The sequence below is a fragment of the Pelecanus crispus genome, chromosome 3, assembly GCF_030463565.1.
Source record: "Pelecanus crispus isolate bPelCri1 chromosome 3, bPelCri1.pri, whole genome shotgun sequence".
NCBI lineage: Eukaryota > Metazoa > Chordata > Aves > Pelecaniformes > Pelecanidae > Pelecanus > Pelecanus crispus.
This window is the reverse complement of record NC_134645.1, coordinates 48967296-48983152: the sequence shown is the minus strand read 5'-3', so window position 1 is coordinate 48983152 and position 15857 is coordinate 48967296. Positions and strand designations below refer to the sequence as shown.

The window sequence follows — 15857 nt, the reverse complement described above, 5'->3', positions numbered from 1 at the left end:
GAATTTGCCGGTTTTCTGTGAGGCTTCAGTCTCACTTTGGGGTACTAAGAAATACAACCTCTTTACCAAATGAGCATTAACCTGGTAGAATAGATAAGGAAACACTTAGTTTAACCACATCTGGTTAAGTCTGCTCATTGCCTTTGTAACTAGGTTATGCTGTATTTTGTGGTCTTAAATGCAATATTACAAAAAACAGAAGAGAAAGCATTTAAGTAAAGCAAAGATTCCTTCTGTTTACCATGTATTACTGTGTTAGAGACATGAAGATTATCTTTGCATTTCAGACCCACAGAAGTAGTGTAAGAAACAGAGTAAGTCAATGTGCTGATCTCCTCTTTGGAAAAAACCCATCCCTAAATGTTCACATCCCTAAAGGAAGGTGGTCTTCAGAGCTCTAACAAGGAGCACATCTGGAGGAGCACTCTGCCACTGCCCTCCATATAATAAGCACTTTGTAGCGGTGTGGATGTTTGAACTGGAGATGAGCTGTACTTTGAATATCACTCTGAAAATTGACCCTTTGGATATCGCCCATCAGATTCTTCTCTTGAAGAATCTCAATTATATTTCCCTCATTTTCTGTTTTGATCTTACTTTGGTTATTGTAATAGTGGTCATCTTTTTTCCTGTGTTTTGAATCCCTAATGTAACAAAAATAATTATTTTCTGTTTCGTCTCACCTCCACAACCAGTAAATGAATTTTGTATCCCAGAGTATGTTAAGAGTGTTTTTTCTGGCACCGATTCTTTCAAGAAGAACAAAAAGAAACTGATCATTCTCAAAATAGTACGTTCCAATGAGAGTGAATATAGTGACCATTGTTTATCTCTGTACTGGAGAAATTGAGATGCCAACAATCCAGCATTTCCTTTACACCACAAGAGGCTGATAAAACGTGGTAGCGGACTTCAGGAGACAGGTCTTTTAGTCTAGCATCTCTAAGCTTAGATCACCTCTTAGGGTATTACAGTTATATTTTTGAAAAGCAGGTCTTAATCACCAAACAGTTGACAGCAAACAGCGTAAGGAATAAAAGTTGTTAATATATCCAAGCCTTTCAGTTCTATTTAAACTAAATAGAGGAGAATTAAAGATGGTCTATATTGAACAGAAACCTATTAAACCCATATAATGTGTTGAAAGTATATGTTATTTTAAATGTTTTATTGAACGCCAACAGTCACAGATGTTGGACTCCTTTGGCTGTGCATCTATTCATAAAATCATGTCAGTTTAGGGTACCAGGTAGTACTCCCCAAGTTCTTGCCTGGAACTGAACACATCTTGTAGTGTCTGCTCATACAGTTTGGGTCATTACTGGAGAATTCTGACAAATATTTTAAAATTAGGACAGTCCAAAGGTAAGGCTTACCAGTATTTAAAAAGTTATGAAGTAAAAGGGAACAGAAGACTTAGTCTGCTAAAGATGCATTTGTCTGGTATAAACAGTTTTCACATTGTGATAACCTGCATGTGTCCTTTTCAGGGGAGGAGCTGTGCACTGGCCTCATTTCGGGCTGTTCCTTGGACTGTTCCTTCGGCTTCCAGACTGACGTCCACAACTGTGAGATCTGTCAGTGCCGACCGCGGCCTAAGAAGTGCAAACCCATTGTATGTGACAAGTACTGTCCCTTTGGATACTTGTACGTATTCTCATTCTGAAAGCGTATTTAATATAAACCCTGTATATATTGAAAATATGCAAAATCCAGGCATATATACTTGTGTTTAGTTTGTGGCAAAGCAGGGCAAAATGTAGGAAAATAGAAATGTCATTACTTGATGTGAGATTAAAGTATTTCTCAAAATGGATTTTGATCAAGAAATTGAGAAACAACAACTAAGAAAACAGTGGCAGGTTATAAAAGCAAAGCAGTGCTTAAATATTTTTGAAGAGTATTTGATGAACAAGATGAAAAAGCTACTTAGAAGCAACGTCTCTTGCATGTAGCTTTTTGAAATTCTGTGTGCATGTTCTGCTGTGATACCCTTTCATTTTGTAGCCCATTTATTTTATTCAAATGATTTTATAATATTTCAAGGGTTTTTTTAACATTGATACAACAGTGGACTGGTTTTAGTGAGAGATTTCTGGTAGTTACTTTACAGGATTCATGAAGAACAGTACTGTCTCTTATTCAGGTTTTTGTGAATGTGTTCAAAACCTGTATTGTTGCTAGAGTTCTTTCTCCATAAAAGGAAATATTTGTGATATTTATTCATCATTTATTGTGGAACAGGTGACAAAAACTGGGCAGATCTTTTGTCAAAGAGAAATTTCTTAGTAATCAGTCTGGTGGCTTCTATATATATTTTACCAATACATTCTGGTTTTGATGGGTCCATTCCATGTTACTGCCTGCTTTTCATAAAAGTTTCATTTCAACCTCATAACAGCTGATCTTCAGATAATGTTCATATGTAATTTGTTTTCTTAGGATTTGTAATGAAGTTTACTAATGTTGCAACTCTTAGTGTTTGACACTAATACTCCTTTAATATCTGGTTCATCTCAGAGTTCTGTTTGACACTTGTTCATAAACGCTGCAGGTTTTTATAACACTAATCTATAGTGTAGTGTATAGTATACAATTTTAATAAAGTTTGGAGGAATCGAAATATGGTAGAACCTGAATGATCAAAGAGGTACCAGAGATTTTAGAAAAATAGAAATCAGGCTGTAACATAGTGATATTCTCACAGATTTAATCAGCTCTGCTCATAGATGGTGCCAGTGAACAATTTGTATTCTATCCAGTTGTGCTGCCAAAGTTTTTAAAAAAAAAAAAAAAGAGAGAGAGAGAATACCAGCCTTACACCTTCTTTTAATCATCATGCTATTCTTAGCCACAGAGTGGTGTTCCACTTAGGTGAATACAGCATTCTGGTTGACCTCCCTCTTATTGCCTGTACAGCTCTTGCATTATGCATGGTGCTAAACAGGAGGTGGGATTACATCAAACAAAAAGCAGACCCATATCCCATGGAATAATAATGGCATAAATATGCTGCAATACACAGCCAAAAAAAAAAAAAAAACCCAAAACCTAAGAATGTTTGAAGAATATGTTTGCCTTGCTTTTTTTTCCTACTTTTGAAAGACTGCTTCACTTGTATCCTTGAGGCAATCCTAGTGTAATTTGAAAATACCTACCTAACAGCAGTCCAGCAAAACAAAGTCAAATAATAGCATTTAATAGAATCCTGTATCTATTACTTGAGATACAGAATTAGGCTTGCCTCTGTTTAAGTAATGGAAGTTTTTGCAGGAAACGGCGTTCATGAGAGTGATAAGATTGAAATAGGACAAAATGAGGGAAAGACAACAAAGATTAAATCAAACTTCACTTCTGTCCCCAAAACTCAAAGTTTAGTAGATGAAAGAGGAAAAGTAAGAATTTAAAATGAAGAGGTTAATGAAACTATCTTCAGGCACATTGACTTCAAGAATGGCTGAGAGTTATTTTCAGTTTTGCAAGTGAGAGAAGGTAGAGCAGGAGGGAAGCTGCAGAAAAGGGATGTCAGTTTTGTCATCCTGACAGCTTTTGCCCAGTGGCTTCAAAGGCAGGGATGGCTGAAGATGGGTAGCAGAACGAAAGAAATGTGAAAGATTGAGCACAAATACTGATTGGTTAGATGTCTCAGTTTTTTAGATAGGATAAAGTTGCTTACATTAAGGATCAAAGGAGTGAACTCCATTAAAACAAGTAGAAAGCATGCAGAATTGCTTAGAAAGCATCTGGGGAGAGTGAAGTTTGAACCATGCCATTGAGCAGGCACAAAATCCAAGGTAAAGACTCTTAAAGCTGGGAGCTTTAAAGAGGTAAATGGTGTCGGGGTGTCTGAAACTGTGAGAACTCTGTGACAGAATCAGCAGGAAGGGTGGCTGGGGTGAGACAATAGCAATAAAGGAATACAACTGTCTTTGTTTTGGGGGGAATTGGTGTGCATTTAATGGTGTAGTATTCAATGAGGGATCCATCAGTTTCCCAACAAATGTTTTTCCCAATTTTAGTGAGTTACCATATTAGAGGAATATGTTTATTAGCAGACTCATGAAAATCATTTATTGGGTTTTTTTCCCCTATTTGTCTTTAATTTCTTCATTACCTTTCTTTTTCCCCCATGTATCTTGGGAAGGTACAGAAAATTACACTGTCTGTATATGAAGGGAAATAGTGCACTTGTGCCTAGAGTTTGAATGGTATTATCTGTCTTCCTGAAAAAAGACAAGCAAATATTCAGTATAGGATTCTCAGAAGCAGTATATTTATGGTGCTGTGAAGAGATGCTGTTGGGCGGTGCTCTAGACTCCTGCCTACCTTCACCTGGAAGCTTTGGAAGCATTAGTGTTCTTGATTCTCTGGCTGCTGAAAAGTTCTCTGGTTTTCTCTGTTTCAGAATATGTTACTGTGTGTCTGCCACTTTTTATATTGTTTTTTGGCATTCCATCTGCTAGTTTTCAAGTAAGCTTTTTGTCTGCTTATTTAAGATTTTCAGAAATATCTCTGTAGTTTTAATAGGTAAGAGAGGAAATCTACTGTACTTTACCATTGTTGGAGGAAAAAAGTTAACAGGAATTCATGTTATAAAAACATAGTAATTATAATGGATTTCTACCTATCCCGCCAACTTCTTCACAGTTTTAGAAGTTATTCGTTCTACTTTTTCACTTGAAAAAAGAATTGAACATCAATAGTAGTCACAAGCACATGCATCTATATTATCTGCTATGGCTTGAAAGTACCAAATGCAGAGATTTCGCCAGTCACATGGAGGGAGCACATGCCAGGGATGGAGACCTGTACACCCCATAGACACACTGAACTTAAGGGTGACAGTTTTCTTTACTTGATCAGTCACTTCTTTAGGGGATGCTTTTGCTTTAAAGATCATGACGTGTAGGTATTTAAAGTGACCTGCTGACCTTTTACAAATTATTTTGGTCATCTAGGAAGAACAAGCATGGCTGCGAAATCTGTCGGTGTAAGAAATGCCCGGACCTGCCTTGTGGTAAAGTCTGTCCGATGGGCTTCCAGCAGAACAATCACGGCTGTGTTATCTGCAAGTGCAGAGGTAGGTGTGAGTGCATTATCACCTCTAATTACAACTTGTTTTCAAAACAGTTGGAAGCTAGAGCAAAAGAAAAGGAATACTGCTCAGAATATGTAAGAATTGAAATATGGTAACTGGTGGGGGAGTCGGTTCAACTTTGCTCAAAGGAGTGTATTGTTTTGCAGGTGTTTGTTATTATGTGCGTTCATCTTGGCTTCAACAGAAAGCCTCAGCTCCACTTTCATCTCCCATGACAAAGTCACAAAAATCAGCTCGTTATCATTAATAAAAATTAGATCAGGGTCTTAATAAGTAACTACTAGAAATAAGCTAGTTGAAGGGGGTTTGGTTTTTTTCAGTAGCAGTGTTCATCTTAGCTTCTTCACCATCATCTTTCCTTTACAAACTGGAGTTTTGGATTTGATAGATGCCCTGTATGCAACCTAAAATTAGAGTACTGTTTCTTAGACACTTTTCAGGCGGTCTCGAGGAACAATGAGTAGAGAGAGCGCTTACCCAGGAGAAAGGACTGGGTATTCTTAAGCTAAAGATTTTACACGTGCCACATCCCGAACTTGTAACTACCAAGTTTGAGGTGGAGATGGAGATAAGATGTTCATTAGCTGTCTGCTTTAGTTTTGTGCTGCTTTTAGCATGTCTCTTTTTTAAGATATTTTCAGTTTGTGTTTTGTATTAGTCTGGGTATCAGGCTTTCTTCATTGCTCATCTCTGAGTGTTGCATTTAATAACTTTTTGTTTGTCCTCAGGCTCTTTCTGATCCTAACTGCTCTTTCACACTTATTTTCTTTGGCTCTTACTTGTGTGTTTTGATTCCTACCTATAGGCAAGTAAGTTTGAGTATTTTCCCATTGCTTTGTGTAATGACTCCATTCTTAACTTTTTTAGCAGCTATTTCTTTTGCATTTTAAAAAATGATAAAATATAATAAGACAAGCTGTGGGAACATGGGACTGGAAAAACGTGCAGGAGTTCCTGAAGTCACTCTCTGTAGTTGAAGGCAAACATGCAATCATATAAATCAGAAGGATCTGACATTATATTCTCTCCACATAACATCATACACTGCAGACAATTACAACAAAAGTTTAAGACTTCTCACAAAAAAAAATTAAATGTTATAAATGTACCTTGCAGATATGAGTAGAGAGATATTTCACTGACATAAGCTGCAATATATGACTTTTACTAGAAATAAAAATTTTAAAAATTTAATATGAAAGGGTAACTGCTGAATGGAGTCTCATCGAGACAATTCTCATCACTTACCTTGTCATTCGTCTCCATGTTCACAATCAATACACTTTTCCTGATTGTCGTGATGCTGTGATGGAATATACACAAGGTGTTCTCTTAGGTGTGACATAATTACATCCCAGACTATAAAGAGATGCAACTCTTCGGTTACTTATTATGTGTATGCACACTTTTAAGTGCTTTCCTTAACAAGGATGGATTTTAAAACATGCATAAATATTTAGCAAAAATAACTTGATCTCTCTCTAAGTAGTATTTATTGTTTTCATGATGATAAAGATACCAAGCCATGAACATATCACTTCAACATCACTTCATTAGCAACTTGTCCAAGAAAAGTTAGAGCAATCACCAGTATGTTCTAGGGGAGCTGTGAGTCCTTACTTTTTGACCCAAAATCCCTAAGTAAGAGGAAGGAATGGGTAAATCCCCTGCCTGTGAATTAGCTTCACTTTCTAAATGAATTCTGCCCGAAATAGCTTATGCTAGGATTAATAGAACCATATAAGTACAGAGCTGGGGTAGTCCTCTGGAAAACTGAGAGTCCGTTTCTCTGCCCTCGCATAAAATAGAGTGTATCTGGATAATCCTTGACAGATGTTTGGCTAAGTTTTAATTTATTAAGGATCTCCACTCTCAAAAGAAAAAAAAAAAAAAAAGAGAAAAACCTCTCTAAAATAGTATTTTCCTGTGGTTACCAATGTGACATTTGAAAATAAATTTCCTAATATTTATGTCTCCCTTTCTACAAACTGAACCAGTTACTTCTTGTCCTAAGCTCAGCAGACATACGGAACAGCTAAGCACCCTTCCCTTTAGACTTATTGCACTATTTAAGGGGTTGTAACTGGAGCCCCCTAAATGTTTTATTTTGGCGGGGGGGGGGGGGGGGGGGGGGGCTGTTCCAAGGTCAATAAACCCAGTTATTTTGGTCTCTCATCACAGTTCAAAACCTGGATATTGTACTTTATCAGTAGCAAAAACTTCAAACTAGTAGAGATAGTAGTACTGCATTTAAATTTAGAGTGCTCCTGTACTTGTATCTTAGATTGAACTTGCCTCCTCTGTGGTGGTATGACATTACTGACTCATTTTTACTTGTAAGCTATTATAATTCCAGATCATTTCAACCATATGTCTAGTTATCCGATTATTCCCATTTTGTATTTGGGCATTTGGTTTCTTCTTTAAGTATTATCTTTTGTACTAATTTTAATTAAAAACTGAAAAGTGAAAGCAATCTCAGTTTGTGAAGTTAATTTTGAATAGTTGCCTATGTGCTTGGGTTGTTTCTCCAAATTTTGGAGTATACTTCAGAATATTTCAGGAAAAAGAGTTTGATTATATCAGATACTTTATTTATTAAGGAAGGGGAAGGGTATTACCATCTAAGACTTTCATGTGTCAATAGTCATTTTAATGTAGGACAGTATTCCACTGATATTAATTCAAATAGCAATTAATGTATAATCTGATACTAAAGTATAAAAGTGTAGTAACTGAATGTAACTTTTTTTCATGGTATTTCTGTTCATGCAGTAAGATGAAGTCTGTTTCAAGAAGTATTTTGTCCTTATGCCGTGGCTTTTCTTTTTAATTCACAAAATGATATAGTAATGTAATTTCTGTGTATTGGGTTCCTACACTGATAACATGCATCAAACTAATTTTGGTACCATCTGCTTGTGGTTCTTAGACCGCCTTTGATAGATATGCCACAACTGAAGAAGCGCTGACAAACATGTTAGTAAAAAAAAAAAACAAACAAAAACCAAAAATACCCTTGCTAAAAATACATATAAGCATTACTGGTTTTCATACTGCATCCTTTTTTAAACAGAAAATGAAATAAGCAACGTAATACAAATAACCTTATACATATGTGTCAGCAGAACATGGTTGACATACCACTGAAAACAAGTCAGTTCACTGACAAACTGATCCTAAATCCTTCATCATCATAATGATGTGGCTGAGGGAGTGTTGGGCTCTAAATTCACTCTGCTGATTAACAAAGAATGTATTGAGGCTGAATCCTGCAACACTTAAATACCCCGTAAGATACAAAAGAGACTTTATCCTCACTAGACCAACTGCTTGCATGTTCTGGCTGAGTGCAAGTAATGCAGCAGTCCAAGCTACTCTATTCTCATCTCAGTAAAAGCTGGGAATGAGGGATAAAATTGTCAAAGCAGTTATCTTCCAAACATCTCATTCATCATAGTAATGTAAACAAATAATTTCTCGTAGGTGTTTTATGTAGTTCCAGTATCTAGCATGACCCCATTAGAACTTGCTTGTAATTTTTTGTCATTCATGACATAAGACCATCCTTAGCTCTTGTAAATGTTTTTATAGTCTACTCACGCTCAGATACTCATATTATAGATAATTTAATACACTATAATATTTAAATATTTCATTTTAAATACGCTTTGTGCTTTCTGCTATTTCCCTCCATTGCATTTCTCTTTTTCCTTCTATTATTTAGCCAGTACTACATTTCTGTATGATTAAAAACAGTATAGGCACAACAGAAAGAAGTGGCTATATTTTCCAAGGAAATACATTCTACTACATCCGACCATCCCCTTCAGTATATTTTTTAATTGTTTCACATGTGGTGTTACTTTATTTCTAAGCATAAAAGATAGAATTATTAATCACTTGATTTTATGTGTGCTGTAAAAATAAATGCAATCCAGGCATGAACTTGGTGTATTTTTTTTCCTAAGCAACCCATGCTTATCAGGACACTTCATTTTCCTTTGATTTTGTGCAGAGGCAACCGCTTCTCTTATGCCTCCCGTTAAAACAGGCTCTTGCCTGTCAATGGATGGGCGCCGACATGAGAACGAGGAGAGCTGGCATGATGGCTGCAGGGAGTGTTACTGTCACAACGGACGGGAAATGTGTGCCTTGATCACTTGCCCCGTTCCTAATTGTGGCAACCCCACCATACATCCAGGGCAGTGTTGCCCATCATGTCCAGGTAACATGCTTTCTTCTGTATGCTTTGTAGTTGGGTTTCATTTCACGTGTTCTGTTTCCTAATACATGAAAATAATCTCATGCATCATTCAGTAATAGGTATATATGAAGGTTTCTGTGCCCAAAAATAATATGATGAGGGGCTTTCATTAAGACCTCGGATGTGAAAAATGGGAACTTAAATATTGAAAGCATATGCATGTTTTGGGTCCTAACATGTTAATTTTTGACACATTGAAATCTTTAAACTAGAAAAAGTTTCTAGTCTGTATTAGCTATAATAGCAAATTTATACTCATGTACAATTTTGTTACCTATAATAGCAAATATTATAATAAGCCATTACATTTTCTTAATTTGAAGTGGAGTTTTACCAAAATTCATCTCCTGATCTATGTTTCACAACCCCTTGAAGGAATACACATTTAAACAAATGTCTTAAGTAATTGAACATTATCATTCTGTGTTCTGAGGGAAGGCTCCTGTGCCACCAGCAGTAGAAGATTATTTTAATGCTTTAGGTGGGAAGGCCAAGTACAATTAGTGTTGCATTCCAATACAATTTTAATAATGTTAATATGAAAAAGTCTATGAAAGATGTTAGAGTGTGGGTAGAGTATAAGATTAATGCCCTCTGTCTTCAGAATGATTTCTACAGTATTTTCTGTGCTAAACAGATTAATTTGTAATACAGTCATATTGTCTATGACTTTATAGGAAGTCATGTTACAAGTAGGAACAACGAAGCTCATGGTACTACTATAAGCAAAATGATAAGACAGCACTGGCAAGCTATAAGCAATTACAAACTGTTTCAAGTATTTTGTAAAGAACGGGAGATCCTAGGGGCAAAATAAGCAGCCAGATCTTCTTTCTGAAAGTGACAGAGAAGAGTGTATCCTCCCCGGGACCCGAGATAACCGATCTCTTTAGATTACTTAGACAAATGGTGATCTACAATTTAGTTCACACCTTGTGGTAACTGGAAAAACACAGTCCCCAAAAAGATGGGGGACTCCAAAAGGTCTGTCTGCCTTTCAGCCTTTCTCAGTCTGCACTGCTCTCCTCCCCTCAGTATCAAGACCGGGCACTGCAGTTCCTGTGGTTCCGTGGCTAGCTGCGGTGTTGCTTTTGGCACTGGCTTTCATGGAGCCAGAGCTATATTCAATACTAAGTAATTTAGCAGTGGTTACTGAGGCCAAGCTCTTAGTGCCTAGCATCTTAGTAATGACAACCATTAATGAAATTTTTAGCTGAGATGAAAACATTAAGGAGGATACTCCCACCTGTTATGCACACTAAGGGAACCATCCTTTGCTCACTTCCTTCTCTTCCATTATCGAGTATCTGGTTAGTCTGACAGGGAATTTAGAAATCAGAAGAATTTTAAAGAGAACCTTGGTGTTTTATCAGCTTGGAGCACATTTTTTGGCCACAGCAGTATGTAGTGTTGACCCATATGCATCCCATCAGGTACTGTCATTCTCTCCTCCAGCTCCCCATGCACACGTACATCCACCGTCTGTCTTTAAATAGTACAGTTCTCTCCCCTATGAAACCTCAGTGCAGCAAAAAAAATGAAGAAAACAACAAAAAGATTCAGTTGTGAATATTGTTCCAGGAGGAGCAGCCAAACAGCAAATAATAAATACAGTTTATTACAGTTTATTAAAAATTCCTAAAGTCATGTCACTGGACAGGGATGTTATTTTCAACACACACTAGCTGCAATTCAGGGCTGCATAGAACTGTTGCAGTACCTGCAGTGGTCAATCACCTTTTCACAATGATCTGTGTATTATTGTATTATAAGAACTGCCCACTATAGGAGAAGATCAAGTTCGAGACCATCTGAGGGTGCACAAGTCCATGGGACCTGATGAGATGCATCCACAGGTCCTGAGGGAACTGTCAGATGAGGTTGCTAAGCCACTGTCCATCATATTTGAGAGGTTGTGGCAGTCCGGTGAAGTTCCCACTGACTGGAAAAAGGGAAATGTAACCCCATTTTTAAAAAGGGAAAAAAAGAAGACCCGAGGAACTGCAGGCCGGTCATTCTCACCTCTGTGCCTGGCAAGATCGTGGAGCAGATCCTCCTGGAAACTGTACTAAGGCATATGGAAAATAAGGAGGTGACTGGTGACAGCCAACATGGCTTCACTAAGGGCAGATCACTAAGGACAAATTTGGTGGCCACCTATGATGGGGTTACAGCATTGGTGGATAAGGGAAGAGCAACTGACATCACCTACCGGGACTCGTGCAAAGTATTGGACACTGTCCTGCACGACATCCTTGTCTCTAAATTGGAGAGACATGGCTTTGATTGGTGGGACACTTGGTGGATAAGGAATTGGCTGAGTGGTTGCACTCAAAGAGCTGCGGTCAACGGCTTGATGTCCAAGTGGAGACAAGTGACAAGTGGTGTTCCTCAGGGGTTGGTATTGGGACTGGCGCTGTTTACATCTTTGTTGGCGACATGGACAGTGGGTTTGAGTGCACCCTCATCAAGTTTGCTGATGACACCAGGCTGTGTGGTGCAGTCGACATGCTGGAGGGAAGGGATGCCATCCAGAGGGACCTTGAGAGGCTTGAGAGGTGGGCCTGTGTGAACCTCATGAAGTTCAACAAGGCCAAGTGCAAGGTCCTGCACATGGGGTGGGGCAATCCCAAGCACATATACAGGCTGGTTAGAGAATAGATTGAGAGCAGCCCTGAGGAGAAGGACTTGGGGGTGTTGGTTGATGAGAAGCCCAACGTGACCCAGCGATGTACACTTGCAGCCCAGAAAGCCAACCGTATCCTGGGCTGCATGAAAAAGAAGCATGACCAGCAGGTCAAGGGAGGTGATTCTCATCCTCTACTCTGCTCTCGTGAGAGCCTACCTGGAGTACTGTGTCCAGCTCTGGGGCCTCTGACACAAGGACATGGACCTGTTGGAGCAAGTCCAGAGGAAGGCCATGAAGATGATCAGAGGGCTGGAGCACCTGTCCTGTGAAGACAGGCTGAGAGAGTTGGGGTTGTTCAGCCTGGAGAAGAGAAGGCTCTGGGGAGACCTTATAGCAGCCTTCCAGTACCTGAAGAGGTCCTTACAGGAAAGCTGGAGAGGGACTTTTTACAAGACCATGTAGTGATAGGACAAGGGGTAATGGCTTTGAATTGAAAGAGGGTGGACTAAGATTAGATACAAGGAAGAAGTTCTTCACTATGAGGGTGGTGAGGCACTGGAACAGGTTGCCCAGGGAAGTTGTGGATGCCCCATCCCTGGCAGTGCTCAAGGCCAGGTTGGATGGGGCTTTGAGCAACCTGGTCTAGTGGAGGGTGTCCTTGCCCACAGTGGCGGGGGTTGGAACTAGATGATCTTTAAGGACCCTTCCAACCCAAACCATTCTGTGATTGTAGGGGATGGTATACTTCATATGGATGGGGACAGGTTAGCACATCAGTCTTGCATTAGATAAACATTCAAGATTCAAAATTTAAAATGTAGGATGGTTGTTCCATTTCCAGCAATTCTGTTGTTAAGTCCCCAAGACTCATTCCTGATTTCACTTTACTATCAGCATACTTGTGCATATTGATTTACCTAACACATACAGAACACCTCAGAGCATTCAAATAAGAATAAAGTTAATTTTGGTCTTTCAGCAACACTGGTTACTTTGTGTAGGCAGAATGAGTTCGGGTAAATCCATTCATAAGTCTAATGTTCGTAGAAGAAAGATCAGTATGAGATTAACAGTACCTATCTTCTCACGCTATGAATTTCTTGTGGATGAGATCAGTGTTCTGAGCACCAGCAATATTTATCTTTTGTATAAAAGAGCACTTGCTTACCCAGTAGTGTCCATTCCTTTGAGATACAGTGTCTGTGTAGGTTTCTGACATTTTTCCTGCTTTCAGGGTGCTAGTCACCTAGTTTCTGTGTTAGCAAAGTCATACTTGGTGTAAACTCTTAAAATGCTAGAGCAGACACAGCATTTTCTTAAAGTGACTGCATCTATAAGTGTATGAATTAATATGGCCAAATTAGTCCCAGTGTGGTTTTGTTTCCCACACTGAGGTTTTATATTTGTTAGAAATGTACTTCTGATTTTATTTTGCAATGTATTGATTCCCCACTGATGTTGTTAAATAATATCATGGCTTGCAGTAGATAGGAATGCAGTTTGGAATTGTGAGACTGTGAGCACATCACTCAAATGTGTCTGGCATAAGGATATTGAAATAATTAGCAACCCTGATGTACTGAGTTTTGTGGCAGCTCTCAGAGGTCATTTTTCAGACTGAAAAAAAAGTGGTTAAGTTCAATTCCATATTTAGTTAGTTTTCAACACAGCAAGATACACCTTGACTGCTACAACGTTCATTATAACTGTGTTTCTTTATATTAAAGAGGCTTAAGTGGATTGTCGCGATCCTTGTGAAAAGCTCCAGGTTTTCTGTAAGATTTAGAAAGCCATTAACTGCTAGTGTTTTGCAGAACCATGCTATCCAGAAAGTGTGTATTTGTTTGGCTAGTTGCTTCTTCGGGAATACAGTAGTTGTACATTTGTAGCAGTTCAGTTGCAGTGATATATCAATATCAATGCTGCTAAGGGAGCAGTAAGCAGTACCATATGTACAGCAGTACTATCTGGTTATGCTTTTCTGATTATGAACAGTACATGAACTGTAGTAAAACAGGCCTGTGACTTTGCAGAGAACTAAATGCAAAGGAGATGACTCAGAAAATTTCCAGAAAATAATTAGTATTGCCTTTGCCATGGTGAGTTAGGATGCTGTTGCATAAAATGTAATATATTGTTCCAGTGACAAGGCAGCAGACAAGCTGTCTCACTTCAGGTAAATGCTACTGAATCACATATGTGGTTCATAAATGTAAGCAATAGCAAAACCATAGTATAAGCAAATCAGTGAAAGATAAAACAATTCCCTGAAAGAAGAAATGTGCGAGTACTTTGTGACTAGAGTCAGATCATCCAGAGTCAGGTTCCTTGATCATTCTCCAGAAATGAAAACAAATAATTGAGTGGTGTGTCTTCTACGTGGCAATGTCATGGAACAAAGGGTATAAACACTGTTTTCCAGACAAGTACAGCAGTGCTACAAATGTGGAGAGAAGCACATGCACTTTGTGAGCCTTGGCCTGCCTAAATGACTAGAGGAGCTGCTATCTATTTAATTTTTCTGTCCTTAACCAAGATATTTGGATTAGGATGATGTTCACATTAGGCATCTTTATAATTAAGGAGGAAAAAGGGACCTTCAGAAAGTAGTTTAGAGATGTAGAGTCGTTACCTGGAAGTCACTTTCTCTTCCCCTCCATTCATAGCATAGGAAACCTGAGGCAGCTCAGTTCTTAACGTAGGCACCTAACTTAGTTGTCTGGTGTTAGATGGGTTGAATTCAGGCTGAAGGACAACATCACTTACAAGTCTGAAGCCTCATGTTGCAGCGTGTAGCTTTCGAACTCATGGCTTCTGTAGTTGAATAAACTGTGCAGTGTGAGGCATCTCGATTCCTATACACAGTGCATGGAAAAAGCTGGTGGACTCACTCCAAGTCCAGAGTAGCCAGCGTGGTAAGCAGGCAACTATTATTGCATTTATTGCCATTGCATTTATTGCCCCTTATGTGGGGGTGGGCTTCAAAACGTTCTAAGCAGAATATGAGGATGCAGTTCATGGCATAACCTTTTCTTGATGGTAAGTGCTTAAACACTTTCAAAGTGCAGGACAGGTTTCTTTTTTGTTTTAAATCACCAAGAGGTAAAGAAAGTTCCCCCACTTTCTTAATCCCCCAGTGTTTGGAGGACACTCATGCTGAACAAGGGAAACAGTTTCAGTTCCTTTCTTAACTTGAAGGAGGTCAAATCTATTCTCAAAACTGCCTGGGTTAGAGGCTGGGTGAGTCTTTAGCCAGGGCCGTAGAGATAATGTTTTAATTGTTTGAAAATTAATTGTTTGAAAAAGAATTAAGGTTCATCTGGTGAGATACAGTCACTGGAAATATGAGTCTACACACTGTGGCATCTCCTTGGGTCCAGTTTTCAAAGACTGAAGTTTTGGGGTTTGGCTTCTTATTTTTTAATGGAACAAAGTGATGAAGCACTTCCACCAATGTTAAGTGCTTATATGTCTTTAGGGGGTTGGGTGGGGCATTCTGTCTTTTTTTTTTTTTTTTTTTTAATCTGGCACCAAATGGTACAGACACATATCACTCAGGAAACATAAAGGCAGACAGTTGAATCTGGACTTTCTAAATCCGAAATGAGAAGCATACTTACCCATCTTTTCAGGAATTGCTAATATTTAGCAGTTAAGAAACTGTCCAATCAGTATAATTTTTCAGAAAATAACAGTTGTCTCTTGGAATTCCTACGTCACAGGTTAGTTTAATTTTTTCTGAAATGTCAAGAATGCTTGAAGTTATCTCTGATTTATATTAACTAGCATTTATTCAGACTGATTCTCAGATTGTTTCTTGTTTATATTTTTCCCATTTTCCATGAGATGCAGGTGACATAGTC

The 15857-nt window shown here is 38.4% G+C and overlaps 1 protein-coding gene across 1 annotated transcript in view; it reads left to right on the top strand.

Annotated features, from left to right (window-relative positions):
* Positions 1 to 15857, top strand: part of CRIM1 (cysteine rich transmembrane BMP regulator 1) — a 187729-nt gene that overhangs the window by 159823 nt on the left and 12049 nt on the right. Inside the window, exons 9-11 of the mRNA XM_075708174.1 lie at positions 1491 to 1647; positions 4959 to 5080; positions 9117 to 9326. Coding sequence (XP_075564289.1) covers positions 1491 to 1647; positions 4959 to 5080; positions 9117 to 9326 — 489 coding nt within the window. The remainder of the gene's footprint in view (positions 1 to 1490; positions 1648 to 4958; positions 5081 to 9116; positions 9327 to 15857) is intronic.